At 51.1% G+C, this 15,581-nt stretch overlaps 1 protein-coding gene across 1 annotated transcript in view; it reads left to right on the top strand.

Moving 5' to 3' along the window:
• The window catches only part of LOC105274944 (hemicentin-1), an 88,989-nt gene extending 75,141 nt beyond the window's left edge, over positions 1-13,848 (top strand). The window contains exons 10-12 of the mRNA XM_011331442.3: positions 9,248-9,496; positions 11,350-11,630; positions 12,386-13,848. Coding sequence (XP_011329744.2) covers positions 9,248-9,496; positions 11,350-11,630; positions 12,386-12,529 — 674 coding nt within the window. The 3' untranslated portion in view covers positions 12,530-13,848. The remainder of the gene's footprint in view (positions 1-9,247; positions 9,497-11,349; positions 11,631-12,385) is intronic.
• Positions 13,849-15,581: the final 1,733 nt, after the last annotated feature.

Raw genomic sequence — 15,581 nt, 5'->3', positions numbered from 1 at the left:
GAATTCTGTGAAAATCGTGCTATATTCTTTTTCTTTCTATTAATTTGCTGCTTCCCGAATTTTATTAGATGCTATTACACTCGCGAAGAAACTAGCAAGAGAAAATAATCGTTTGCTCTTGTCGTTGGTTAATTGCCTCGCTCCCGCGCGAGGCTTTACTCCCTTGCGAGAGGAATTATTCACTTTTTACGCGAGCCAGTCGATCCCGGACAACGTGAAAAAGAACGATTGCGTCCGGCAACCGTGCGGCGAGCAAACCAGTTTCCTTTCTCGATACTCCCTACATTTACGCGCGTCGATCGCCTCGCTGCAACAATAACGCGCGCGCTACATTTTTCCGTCCCGCCGTCGGTTGGTGCCCGCCGTTGAAAAGCGACGTGTGCGGAGCGGCAAAAAGGCGGCCTCTGAAAAATGACACGGCGCGCCCGGAAAAAAACGCTGAATTTCGCTTTTGACGGTCCATTAGCGCACCCCATGCACGGGGTGCGCGCGGTCACGGCGGTACATGGATAGCACCCTATTATGCCAGTGATAGGCGTTGCGCGGGACAACGACGGCGGATATGATCGCAATTTCGCAAATACTGCGAGCGCGGACGCGTCAGTATTGCAATTAGTCGGTTAACCAACCCCCTACGTAGTTTCTCTCTCTCTCTCTCTCTCTCTCTCTCTCTCTCGATCTTCCTCTCTCTCCGTAGTCTCTCTACGACATGCTGGCCCTGCGGTTGGCGGTGTTGCGAGTCAGTAACGTAGGAACGCGGGAAGGACCGGAGGGACGGTATACTCCAACGAGGGTGAAGCTTTGGAAGCTCTCTCCTGACTCGCAGGGATGGGGAGGCGGAGGGTGGCTCGTAATGCTGAACGCAGCGCGACGCAACCGCAGGTATCGGACTCTGCGGACCTTGCAATTAACAAAACAGATTACTCTCAATCAACGAACACCTATACTCCGCCTATACGGTGCGCGCGACGTGACAGTTTCATTGGCTTTCTGCAACTCGTCCCCCGTTTCTCCACGTCGCCATCCCTCGTGCGATTCCACAGGGAAATAGCAAACTGCGGTGCGTCCGGTATTCGACGCTCGCGCTGGCTCGTTCCCTGCTAGTTGATAATTGAGGAGACTCGGAATGAAAGAAGGCAACGTTCGATTGGAGAAATATGTGATAGTGCCAGGATACGATCTCGTTTCTGCGAAGCGATAAAAATTAATGCACGATTCGTGCACGTGTTAGATCTTACGTTAGACATGTGGTCAAGAGAGAGAGAGAGAGAGAGGAAATTCCTTCATTCTTTCGTTCTTTCATTCCGCACGAATCTCCATCGTGATAAGTTCGCAACGTCTACGATGCAGCCTTGCACGTAGTCTTCAGCGTTGAATCGGATTCGGATCTATCGGGTTTATCCCGACGATCGACGGAGATCGACGGCCTGGCGAAGCAAGGAGTTGAAGATGCCAAAAGATAAGTCGAGAGATATATTTATCGGAGGAAATACTCGTTCGCGTTGTCAATAAAGTCTTCCTGCTTGCATGCAAGGGCTGCAAAGGAGAAACGGTTGCCCGACTGCCTGCCACGGTACTACTTTTCCCGTAATGCCGTTGGCGTTAAACCACGTTGCAAACTTGAAAGGCATCAAACCCCAACAACTTATCGTCCGAGCATCTGTTCGTGCTGTCGCTTGTCGACACGAAAAAGCCAAAACGCGAGAACGTAATCGTCGGCTTGATCGATGTGTTACTGGCTGCATTACACACGAAAAATTGCCGGGGCGAACTGGCGTGCCGGCGGATTTCGCTGCAGCCATCGGAAACTAACTTCCGTTCCCTTAATACGCGGGAGAAAAAGGTTGCCGCGCGCGCGGTTCTTGTTTCGGCAAATATCCTCGGTTGAGCCAACAAATCCAGCAAATCTCCCAACGAAGCGCCGTCGACGCGTGAACGATCGGGGGCAAACCGCGTTTGCTCAAGCATCCCGACGTCGACGACGCCACCCTCATTCCGTCTCCCTTTTCCTCGCCAGCGTTCGATTATAATGGACTCGACTCGCGGCGCTCTCTCTCTCTCTCTCTCTCTCTCTTTCCGGAAACGTGATAGAAAGTCATTGGTAACATACGGTCGCGGGTCAACACGGGGTTAATTCAGTTTACCACCGATTTCCAACGCCACCAACCACCTAGTCCGGTCACCCCACGTCCTCTTTCACGTCCCCTTTCACGTCCGCAACCTTCCCTCCCCTTCCTTGTCGTTCTCATCGTCGTAGTCGTCGTCGTCCTCGTCATCCTTCAGCAGCGGGTGAACCAACACCTCCTTACTCCCTGCCGCCTTCCTTCCTTCCTTCCTTCCTTCTTCGCTAATTCCGACACGCCTGACTTTGCACACTAGCTCCCTGTGTGCGAGGGTGGCGAGGTGCAAATATTGATTTGACGACCGTAACCTCGCGGCGCTGATTTGCCCGAATGGCGGCCTGTCTACGAACCATCGAAGCCAATTTGCGGCTCTTTGTATTGTCCCCCGTCTAGTATTGTCCTATAAAGCGCCGCGGGGGTCCGTTTGCGACAGAAGGCACTCCCAGGGTCTTTGTGCCGCGTTTTTAACGCGTCTGCTTATTCCGATACCCTCCGGGCTGACATGTTATTTCTTCGTAGCGATTGATCATCGCAGGCGCGCATTTTTATCGTCGACGCGCATCCTTGCACTCTGTTGCAGACAAATTAATAAAAATATTTTTCAAATTACTCTCTTTGAAATATCTCGCGCAGTGTCCTGAAATGTCCAGAAGCGAGACCTACTGCTGACGCGCGTCGACGTTAAACGCGAAACTAAACCGCAACGGGGGTGTAGATGCCGTTCGATAACGGCTACTTTCCCAGCAAGGAGGCGAATCTCCATTTCACTCTTCTTACTTATCACGTTTCTCGCGGAACAAATGCCTCCCTTTATCCCTCTCACCGCAACCGACAAACCATTGCGGTGCGTTGTGGAGATCCTCCAGCGAGATGTTTTTGTGCACCCCGCCGCCACGGTGCTCTACCCTCCACCCGAGGAACAAGAAGCGACCACGAGCAAAGAGAACGCTGGTCGGTAACGATACCGACACGCCACGAAGAAGATATGATTCAAGTCGAGAAGTTTCTCTCCCTTGCAGCGCACGGGAGAGAACGAGAGAAAAACGGTAACTCGGCGCGGCACGTCGTGGCTTGGGCAAGAAAACGCGAGCAAGACGGCAGAGAAAAGCGACGAGGCGAGTCGAGTCGAGTCGGCGGCGGCGGCAGCTGAGACAAGCAGGAAGAAAATTGTATCCGGTTCCCTTCCCGCTCTTCTCTCGCTCCCTTCCCTTCCGTAATTTTTCATTGAACGGCTGATCCATTAGGAAAATTAAGCGGATGGACGAATATCCTTCCCTCCCTCCTCTTCCCACCCGCCCGACGTGTCCTCCCTACCTTACGACCCCGCGGCAGTTCCACGAAATAAAAGATGCAAAGGACTCTCTCTTTCCTTTATCGCCGTCTTCAAACGCGCACGGGGGAAAGCGGCGGAAAAAGCCGCGCGACGGAAACGAGACGACGCGACGCCGAGAGAAGAGTCGCGCGGACGAGTCGCGAAGGGAGAGAGGACACCCTGTTGCCAAGGGCGACTCTCTCGGATATTCCCAGCTGGAAACTCCATTCGCATGTAAGTCGCGTAACTACCCGACGAAGGATTACCGGAATTAATCCGGAAAGTTTCGCGTCGAACGAAGGGGATAAACATCGCTATAGGAATTTATGTGGAGATGAGGGAGGGTGGGAGAGGGATATTAGATATTAACCAACTCCAGGCGCGCCTCGTTTGTATTCGGCAACCGGAGACCTCTTGAGGAACCGTAGAGGACGGTCGCCGGGGGTGGAAACACAGCGCCCGTAATTATCCGGAAGAAGGGATGATACTTGCGGGCTCGGCATACCGGCCGGCTTTCATCGACGGGGAGAGGGAGAGGGGTGAAGACGGTGAGGAAATGAGCGAGTGTCCCGGAGATCATTCTTTTCAGGATCGATCGAAGCCAGCAGCTCGAGGTCTCCTCTCAAGGTCTTCCTCGAGAGTTTCGACGTTTCTTGCGCGTGTTCTTCTACGGCCGTTCCGCCGTGACCGGCCTTGTACGGCTATCCCCGGGGCTACCCACGTGGACTCGGCTTCGGGATGCAATTCTTCTGAAATTGGTTTCGGGTTTCCGCGGGATTGCCTCGATTTGGGACGAATTACTTCGACCGCCTCGGAGAGAGGCGCGCAGCGCCGAGCGCGCCGGCAACTTCCGCCGTAAAATCCCGCTTCCAAATTCCGCACACGCCGGGCATGTATCCCTCGCCGGGAGCGACTTGATTTTCCTTGAGATCTCGCTCGTATTTCTCTCCCTTTTTCTCTCTTTCTCGCTTTCATTCTCGTTCTCTCTGTTCGTAGCCAGTTTTTAGCATTGTCGGGCGATGAGGAGGTAAAGAGACGCGGGACATGACGAGGCGGTACTTGGGATTCGAGCGGGATCTGATTTATTCGCGCCGCGATTGACATTGTTTTCATGAAACGCGCAACAGGCCGCATCCGTACGCGGAAGGATGCGAGGGATGCAAGGACCGGCAAGATAAACGAGAACGTCAATATTAACTCTTTCTCCGGGCGCTACGGTGGTACGCCGGGATGCGTCGATGCTTATGCAGCGCTGCAACTGCTGGCGGGTGATATTTCATAACGTTGCCGGCAAGTTGTTTCCCCGCGGCAGAGCGAGCGCGTTCGAAATTAGACGACACGCGGGATGTATTTCGCGAGCAATTCGTGTGTACGTGAATACTCTTGCGAATGTCGTTCTCGGAACGTGTTCAATCTGGCTGAATCGCGCGCGCTGAACAGGCGACGCTCATTACCGCCGAAAATAATTAGCAGCGAGAATTGTCTCGCCAATTATGTCGAAGATAATCGCTGCCGTAATCGTCAAGTCGCGATTACTTTGACTTCCAGCGAGAAATAAGGCGATAGGAAACGCAGCACCGGTGCTTGTTCAAACGAGAAAGAAATTTCGATTGTTCGAATCCTCTTCCCGCGTCATTGCGCGCTATTTCAAAATCGATTCCGAAGCGCTGTTAATAGTCGGGCGAGAATCTCAAGCGGAGCCATGCCCCTCAGTCAGCAAGAGAGGAGGCAGCCTCTCGTGGCGTGAGGATGTCAGCTAATAATACCTGAATCCAAAACGCCGCGAGAGAGTTTGTCATCTTCCTCGTAGTAGACCGCTGACAGATTTCTTTCCTTTTTTCCTTTTTTCTGGAGGGAGAGGGGGAGAGGGTTAGTTAGACAACCGGTAGCATCGTTGCTTAATGCGGGGGGCTCCCAGCGTCAAGTGGCTCAAAGAATTCCTCGTGACGCGTTCCCGGCGTCGTCGAGCTCGTCCCTGCCTTATTTACGGAGGTAAGACAAAGTGCATAGTCAACACGAGGCGCGGCGAAAGAGCGGCTTGAGTGCATTAAAATTCTGTTTAAGGCAAATAATTGCGCGCGCGTCCAGGACGAGGATGCACGTGCGTGCGTGCCCTCTCTCTCTTTCTCTCTCTTCTTTTCATCCTTCAACCGTGACACGAGTCATTATAATAATCACGTTGAGTCCCACGTCGAGAGAGAAAGCGGACAAATATTTCTCGCAAAGCTGCGCGGTGCGCTTCTCCTCCGCACTCCGCGCCTCTGTCGTATTGTACTTCAGTTTCGTCATCTCGTTTTTCTCGCCCTCCTTCTCTTTTATCGTCAGCCTTCTTCGCGCGCGCATTGCATCGCATCGCATCGCGTCGCGTCGCATTTCCGGTGAGCGACGAGTCGGTGTACCGTCGCGAACGCTTGCGTGTGATACGGTATTTCTCGCAGCAATACGGAATTTCAAAGCCCGCCATAATCGCGCGATGGCGGAAATAACGCGATGCAACTCCGGGGGCGAAGTAACGGAGCGTCACACAAGCCGGATTGTCCTGGTGATCCTGTGCTGCGTTTGCAATTTTCCATCGCGATCGGGCGACTGTTCTCCTCCCCCGCCCTCCCCTCCGATTCAGGAGCGCACCGACGTAGCTCCGCAATTTCACAGTGGAAAAAGTTTAATTACTCCCGGTGCCGGGGACATATCCGGTGTAAACCGGTGTAAACACACTGTCTGCGCGTCGCCGTTGTACGAGCGTGAGACAGGCAGCTTTCTCTCTCTGTCTCTGTCTTCTCTCTTTCTCTGCTCTCGACTAAAATTCTTTCATGAAGGGAAACGCAGCAAAGCCGAGACGTAATGTCCGCATTCACTTGGTTCACCGGATGTCGTTCCGTTTGCTCTCTCCTTCTTCCTTTTGCGTCCCCTCTTCTCCCTCTCTTTCTCTCTCTTCCTTCGCACTCTACATCTCTCTCTCTCTCTCTCTCTGCCTTTTTTTACTCTCGCAGTCCGCGAGGCGGAGTTTAAATTGGTCCGCTTTCCGCTGGCAATCAAAGTCTAATCAAACTTTAACGAGTATCACGAATGCTCCCTGGGTGCCCGTCAAGCCGGGAATTCCAGCTACCTCTGTCTTCTGCAGGACTGCGGATAACAGCGGATTTACGGCTCTTTTAAAAATTTCAATGGCGCCGACGGGGTGCAGCCGCCGCCACCGCCGCCGCCAAAGTACCGCTGCGTGATCCAAGATGCGAGACACATCCGGGAGTAAACGTGACATGGACCACTTCTTTTTGCCTCCTCGCACGTGGTGTCGCTCTCGCATCAACGGTTCCGCGTAAGACCGCTCCTCGCCGCTCTTCGTCCGATTGTAATCGGTTCCGGGCCGTTGTCGCGCGTTAACCGAGCGGAAACTCGACGTGCACACGCGCGTACGTGCGCGCGCGACTTTACTGCCGACGTCTCTCTGTAACGAGCAATCTCCGATTTCTTGTTAACAAACTTCCGCCATTATGCCACCGGCGGGACGAAATTTCATGTATTTCATGAAGCGCCGCGCTTCTGCAGCGTCCTTTTTCCTCGGCGAGCTCTCGAAGAAGCGCGCCTCTCTCTTTTGGCCGCATCCTCTCTCGTTCAGTAATATTTGCATAATGGACCTCCGTCGAGAATTTATTCGCTCTCAATTTACGCAGCCACGCGCAGCGTCTCTCCACGGCCAGCGCGTTACGGGGTGGGTGGCGTTCATTCCGAGGGTTCATTTCGGCAAACAAACGGATGTGCCGTGATGCCAAGTCCAATTGCTCCGGACATTATATACTACGTAATCGAAGTGATACCCGATTTCGCGATTCGACTTGATTGCCGAACGCAATCCGCTACTTGTGCAATGTGTACGCCGCTCCCGGTAACTGCAACTGCAAACAATAAACTTTGGGGTAGCGTCTCAAAGGAACGACGGAGCACAGCTCGCGGCCTCAGCGAGCGAACTTGTTTACGGCGTTTCGTTTCTTTGAGATCGTGAATGGGCCCGCGGTCGATGGGCTCCGGCGCGAGCTAAACGAGCTTTAAAAGGCGCATCACCGCCACCGCCACCTTTTCGTGTTTTTTAGCGTGCGGCCGTCGCTTCGCGAATTACCGGCTGCTTAAGCCCCAATTACTGCAGCTAACGCAGCAGCAAAGTGCGGAACTTGCACTTGCCGCGGTTACTTTCAGCAACAATGCTGAACAACAATTCGCGAGAATCTTTATTCGCAGACAAATAACAGGCCCTTTATCTTGCAGAATTTCACGATTACCTCGCGCTGCAAAATCGCACAAATCGCGCGAATCGATCAAGCGAATCGAAGCGAATCGCGTCGCGGTTCACGCTGCAGGGTTGCGCTGGGAAAGGGTGAAAAACTCAAAGGATCGCGGTTGTGAGGGAATATATGGAGCGACGCAGAATCAACAGAACGTACGAACGTACCGCTCGCCACGCACACGAGCGGAGTTTACATTTAGACGCGCTGAACGCGAGCCGGCTCGCGATAACAGCCCCGGGGGTGCGGGTGGACTCGCGCGGACATCCTTGCAGGACGGTGGTTTTACGCGTGCCAGAGGATGTGCGTTTATTAATGCAATTATACTCCCTTCGGGGCGGAACGCACACGCTCGTCACGCACGCGTACGCGGGGGTGTAAGCGTCGCCGAGATGTCTCCCTACATGCACGCGCAGGAAATGTGGCAGCCGGATGCTGATGCGACGGAAACGTGGATGGAAAGGTCGATCCGTAACGGACGCATCTTTGATGATTATGTCGCGCATCAATCATTAAATCGGCCTCGATGACGCGACCCCTTGTTCTGCCTGGGATTATCGCAACGAACGGCGATGGTTGAATTGCGTGGAGCATCTACAATCGCGATAATTCCGCGAAACAACTATAGGCAGACGCGTAGGAATATTGTAATCGAGTCGCCGGATATACGGCGAGTAGATGCAAAATTGAGTTTGCTGACAAAACTGATGGACTATCGCGTCGGACAGCAGTTAGAAATTGTTCCTCTTTTTCCTCAGTTGGTGCAGTTGGAGCTCTAACGATCGCACGGCCGTCGGTATTATCACAAAGGCGATTCAGTTCGCAATCAGGCCACTTTCAGAGAGAAAGAGAGAGAGAGATGAAGAGACCGCCGCGATATGTATCAGAGAACGGAGCGACCCATGCAATGATCCTTTTTCCACCCTGCGTTCACATACTCTTTATACGCGGAACACGGGGTGTCACGTGTCTCGGTAATGGGGAAACATCGAATCGTTTCCCTCCCGAATCGCGTCCCTTTATCGAGACAGCGGGAAAAGTCCGTGGCCGGGAAAAGCAAAGCAGGGAAATGCCTGGGAAAATGATTCGCGCGCGTAAAACGCGGCAGTTAGGATCCTGTTCCCGAATTCGCACGTCGAGGCGATCGATGGCGCCGGCCGGCGCGGTGCACAATTCGACGGTAATTGAAAAGTACGGGCAGCCCGTACGATCGCGTCCCCCTTCCACCCCCGATCACTCTCCTGTGTATCGCCGTGCCCGTATCCTTTCTCTCCCTTTTCATCGATACAACGTCGAGACTCCGGCCGATGAAAGAAAAGTTACTTGTAGCGCTTCCTGCTCGACGCGAGTTGCGAACTTGCACTCCACGTCCCGATAGGGGAAGGGGGATGAATCGGGGGAGTCGGGTCGGGGAACGAGCTGCGTTACCGGTATTGCTGAGGTGAGTGAGAGGTGGCGGACGGGGGTGGGCTACTCGGGGGTTGATCGATAGAGGTTCCAGTTGATCGAGCATTTTGCATCGACTGTCGCGGCAGGCAACACCGACGCATCGATGCTGAATCCGTTGTTGCTGGGCTTGGCAGCCATGGCGACCCTTTTGGCCCTGGCCGTAGCTGGAGTCCTGGCAGCGCTCTACCGGAAGCACTCCACCGGCCGACCCGGAAGCCCAAAGCACGCTCCCATCGTATGCGAGCCGCCTAATGCAGGTGCAACCACCCCGGTGCACCCTCAGACCAAGCAGGCGGTCGATGACATCGATCCGGACATCATACCCAACGAGTACGGTGAGTCCGTCGGCGTTCCAATCTATCGGGAGAGGGTGAATCGTGCGAACTGCACCCTCGCGCGCGCGCGCGCGAGTATCCGCTGCTGCTCTGCTCCTTTCCGCGTCGGCGACAATGCGGCCGAGAGTAGACGCATATCATTATATTATTGGATATGTATCTCTTGATATCTTCTCATTGCGTTTTAGAGAAATTATTATTTAATATTAAAAAATACTCTCACGATTTTAGCTTGACAATTTTTCAAACGTGAGAGAGTAATTCCTTATAAATACCCGAGTCGAAATTTTACGCCTATTTTAATGCTTTTAGCAGTTGTACGAACCTACTTTTAGGAAAATAGAACCTAGAACTCTTATATTAAAACTCAAACTCCTACAAATAGATGTTAAGATGCTATTTTGACCCTGCAATTCGGCTATAATCTTGATCGTAACCTGCTTTGACGCCTCGGATGAAGAATTCGAGGTTCAATGTAGAACTAAAATTTCGACTCGGGTATGTAATTCTTTATAAAAATAAAGCGGGAATTCTTAAAACATGCGTAAGAAACTCATACATGCACTTAATAACATTACCAATTTTGACATTACTAAAAAATAACAAGATACAGGAGAAAGAGAGCAGCGGAAATATGATAAACTTAATCATGTTCAATAAGAATTTCCTTTCATTATCTCGAGAATAGAACACGGTGTCTCAATTACATCCTTTTTAAGAGCTACAATAGCGGTTCGTAGAATCTCGCAATCAGCTTCTAAGTAATAAATTATTGCAAACGATCGAGAATAATATCGACTGCGATAGTTTTAGCTCTGGTGTACATTGATGAATGAACGAATATAGAAATTCGAGCGACATCGTTCTGAATATTAATTCGGCTCGAACTTAATTTTTACTCACTTCCACGTTGGAGATCTTTAAATCATACGTATCATACATACATACTGTACGAGCGAGTGTTTTTATGATTTCTGACATGCATTTTGCAGTGCGGATTTATTTCCTCCGAGGTGATCACTGAAGTCGCGCGTGTTTCATTAATTTATATTGTACGTGCAGATATGACGCGATTTGTAGTAAATACACGTGTATCACGATCAATGTTTCATGATCTCACGGATAACCGTTTCGTTTCTGGGATGTGCATCCAATTTTCAGCGTAATATCAAAGTAGTAATAATTCAACCGCTTTCTGTATAATTAACGTGGCGACACCGCGGATTAAGCCGCGCGCAGAATGTTCTCTCGGGCCAGTCAGATGCTTGCCTGAAACGGGCCCGTACTTGCGAAAACAGACACATTACGCACTCGAAACTCGCACGAACTGTGTGCGTCTGATAAAACTTTCATCATTGATACCGCCCGCCTTTTATGAAATAACGTAATCAAGTTACGTAACGTTAGTTTTCGTACTTTCGCGTTTTTGTGCAACCCCAGCAAGTACCGGCACGCGAAACAGACTTCTCATTTAAATTCATTCCAGCGCGATGTTACTTTTGCATGTAAATGTATTTCCATTTGCGATATTAATATCGCGGACTGCTGCGGCTCGACGACGAACGGACGAGTATGCCGCGAATAATGATAATGTCGGGAAATGAACTTGCGCGTTCGGAAGATGGAGGCGGGGGCGAATACTTTAGAATCGCCCTGCGCGTTTCGCGGATAAAAGTCCCATCGATGAGGCGACCTCCAGGAATCCGTGCTTTCACGATGGAAAATGGAGCCGGTGAGCTTGCGAATCGCTTGCAAGAAACGGTATTTATAAACCGGCCGTCCCTTTCTCCGTTTAATCGGCTAAGCGGCTTAGTCGCTCGGCACTTCATGGGCTTCTTCAAATCTGCCCGCAGAAAGAAGACCGCTAACGTACACCCCCGTCTACAAGACACCACCACAACGAAGGAAGAAGGATCGCGCCGCCGACGAGGACGCCTCGCCGGAGAAGAGGCCGATCGTTCAGCACGGCCTGGACCTGCCACCGGACTCGATGCTGACGGACTGCCTGCCAACGCCCACCATAAACTACCCGCAGAATCACGTGTCCCAGCAGAGCACTTACAATCATCCGCCCACCATGGCAGACTTCAAGCAGATGGCGATGGACGCCTACAATCAGCGCAACAACCAAAACGTAAGCGGCCGTATCGACAAGAGGCTGGCGCGATTAATTCATTTTAAGTAGAATTAATTAATTAATCTTTGGCCTAGCGATTCGGCCTTCGCTAATATAATCGCGTGACGTCTGTTTAATATTCCGATAAGATTGGGAGAGCGAGGAAACAATTTTTCATGATTTTTCCGCAAATGATTGGACGGGTTGGGTAATTGGATAAATCGACAGTGGACGGATTTGCGGCTGGTAGAATAAATTGCCGCAGTTTTAATCCCGCGACATGGCCGATTTGATGTTCGTTTCTAGCGGGGAGATGTAACCCGCTTGTAACTTCTGTAAAGCTAAATCAAAGAGAGAGAGGGAGAGAGAGGTTGTTTTAAATATTAGAAGCTCGGCGCGGATGGGAAGTTAGTTGAGAATCGCGAGAGGAATCGGTTGCTTCAATATGCGGCAGTCCCCCACTTTAACTTTTCCGGTTTAGCAGAACCCTGAGTTATCTGCGCTCTCGTAAGTTTAATTACGTCCAAGTTTTCTCGATAATTTCTCGACGAGACCGGTCGAGACCGATGCACATAGCTCGTCTCGCATTCGACTTCCGTTCTCTACAGTCAGCGATCACTCCCCATTAACGTGGAATAATTATAACGTATTAAGCAAAAAGAAGAAACACGTCGATTACTCAACAAACTTTCCGATGACGATTCGCAAAATTTCTCATCGATCAGCGATGCGGTCTGATAAACGTCGGACGACGTGCGATTTTTTGCTTTCAGGTATATTATAGTCTACAGAGGACGAGCAAGGGGCTCTCGTCAATGCCACAGAGGCCCGTCTCGTCGTCGGTCTCCGCGCAAGGCAAATTCCATCAGCCGGAAGTGGTGACACGCTCGAATCGGATACAAGAGAGCTGTATATAAGTTCGGCGGTGGTTCCCATGCGGGATCAGCCTCGCGAGCTTCTCCAAGACGCCGCCGGCGATTATATTTACACGTGTAAATGTAACGAGTACGGACGGTTATAGAGATCCGTGGTTCCCTATGGAAAGGATCGCGCCGCGCCTAAACGCGATGTTACCACCCCCTTACCGTACCGTGTACCATCCCTTTCCGAGTTGTTGCGCGAGTTTCGAGCGCCGCGCGGGCGGCGAGACGCACTTGACGTTTACTCTGTACAAAATCGCGCGGAGAGAGGCTGGCGGAGTGTTCCGGATCCATATTGACAGGAACGCGATTTCCACTCTCGGAGATTATTGCGTTTACGCCGACGCGGTCGGAGATATATATATATACGCCCGGCGTCGCGTTTACCCCGGCGGGCGCAAATCTCGCGGCGGGGGTGTTCGCGACGAGCGAGTACGTCTGAGCGACGGCATTAGCGAATTAGAGGGAGGTACCCCGTACATGTCCAAAAATATTTCTTTACTGACATACTGAGGTGTAAGCGGTATAATATCGTACGTACAAAGAGTCTAACCCCCTAAAGTAGTTAATGTCAATAACAAAAGAGGGGGATGAGGCTGGGCCGAAGAGGCAAAGCCGAATCAAGCGGAAAATCCCGAAAGAACGGCGCTTCACGTTTCTCCGATTCCGTAAGTTCCGGTTCTCGCCCTTTCTTCACACGAACCTTGTGGTCTGATCTTTTTGAAAGTTTTACGAATTCTACAAATTATTGCTTCCGCGCGGCAACCGTTTTACAGTTTTTTAACATGATACGTGTCGTAAAGGTCGAAAAGGGAGAAGAAGCGTTCGCGGTCGCAGCTCGATCCTTCCAGCCTTATCCTCGGAGAGAGATACTAACGATATTAATGCGATCATATTCCAAGCTCATCACTGCTCATGTTTTCGTACGCAAAATTTTTATAACGACCCGACAAATGAAATGAAAGAAGAAAATGAAAGATACAAACGAGCGTGTTCGTTCAGAAAATAACTTCTCGCCGAACCCGAGAAAATCCTCTCTCGCAGAAGCGACGTCTCCGTCTACCGATCACCGGCTCGGCACACGTGGACGTGGACGTTTTACTGTTTATATATATATGAAACTAGTTTTTGTACAAAGATCTATTGTAAATAGAGAGACACGAGAGCCTGGCCCTAGAGCAAATAGCCACTAATGTCCGAATTTCATCTGTTACACGTTTAAGTCGAGAAATATGTCCGATCGCGTAAGATAAAACAGACTCGATGGCATACGAATACGAGAATAAAGAGAATACGTTTCATCTGTTTTACACAAACGAACTTGTTCGCTCTTACTGTCGCCCCACTTGACCCATCTCTCCTCCGTGCCTTTCCTCTCCATTAAGGGCGAAAAACGGCGCGGCACGAGGGAGCGAAATTCCTACGGTACGTGAAACTAATTTACCCCCCGCTCTCGCGAATTCGCATTCGTGTGTTACGCTTCCATTATGCCTCGTGTTCCTCCATTTCGAACGCGAAAGAAATCCCTCTCGCTCACTCTTTCACACTCTCTCCCTCTGCGTACACGCCACGCACTTTACGCGGCGGCGGCCGGTGTAACGACGTTATTCGTCGCGCGTTTCGATTTGCTGTCCCTGCCGCATTTAATTGGACTTTAATTATTCCGCCGAGCATATTTCTCGCCCGGCCGAAAGCTGGTACCATCATCATCTGGTGGAGTACTGATGCTGTACCACCATGCTGCCAGCGAGGAGCTAGCTTGATCGTGAGGAAACATCGTTCCGTTTTATTTGCATCCTCATTCCTGAGGTAAGTATTGCCGCTCCCGGATACAGCGTGGCGTGGCCGCGTAATTACATGAAATAGAGGTATTTAATAACGCCGGCAAATGCAAACGTATAAATGTCGGCGGGGGTAGAGGGGAAGGAAGGAAGGGAGAAGGAGTCCGTACCAAGGCGCGTCGACATCGTAATGAGGAAAGCGATATATATATATATATATATATATATATTTCACAAAAAGAAAATTGCCACCCTGGCGAGACGTATCGCGCCATTTCCTCCCCTAGCATCCTTCCCCAGACCCCCGAGAGATAAACGCGGCTGCGAGATGGCTGGAGTACTTTAAGGAAAACAGATCGTCGCGCGCCTCTCCATTAGCTCCGAAGAGAGCGTACAAAAGCACCCTGACAGCCGTGCGGGTGTCCTATTGGACGAAGAACAGTAATTCGAGCATTTCGAGGGAATACGGGAATACGCGCTACAGTGTTTGCATACATTGTGCATTCTCGGTCTTGCTAACAGGGACTAACCCGGGTTGCCAGAGTAACCTATTATTCCATGTGCCATCCGTGTCTCCAGGGCTGTTAAGACGACCCTATCCTGCACCTAACGCTGTCGTAGCTATCCGCCGCCGTCAGACTGTCACCCCATTCCAGCTGCGAGCGCGAGACATAATTACGATTCACTCAAGCATCATAATCGAATGATATCGCAATACGTGCAGATGGAATGGTCAATGATCGTGCTTCATGATACCCGACCAACTAATGCGAGATATCGGCTGATTCAATCACGACCTGACTGTATCGGGGGCGAGCGACGGTGCAACTTGGTCAATCCTGGTCAACGGACTCTCGCAGTGATCGTTTAGATAAAGACATCCTTGCCAACTTTTCCCTTGTTACTTGAAGTTTTGAAACGACGGAAGGCAACGATGTCTGAAGGCAACGATAAATTACGTTTGTATAATATTGCGAGTGAGAAATACTGTCGTTATGCAATCTCTGTTACGTAATCTCATGATGAACCGAGTGTTCATTCGTTTGTCTGCGATCGTGGAGACTCGCGAGAATTTTCAGCGGAGAACAATGAATGGCGATTCCTGCGAGGGTCAAACGTGTCCTGCTGCTGCTGCTGCTGCTGCGAGAGACGGTAAGTTTAAAGAGTAATCGAGCCGCGCGGCAGTCAAGCACGCTCAATTAGCCGCGGAAATCATTTCCGGCGGCAAGTCCGACACGATAATCCGGCGAAACGATCCCACGGTTACC

This window comes from Ooceraea biroi, chromosome 1, assembly GCF_003672135.1.
Source record: "Ooceraea biroi isolate clonal line C1 chromosome 1, Obir_v5.4, whole genome shotgun sequence".
NCBI lineage: Eukaryota > Metazoa > Arthropoda > Insecta > Hymenoptera > Formicidae > Ooceraea > Ooceraea biroi.
The sequence above is the reverse complement of the archived record's forward strand: the minus strand, read 5'-3'. Positions and strand labels throughout refer to the sequence as shown.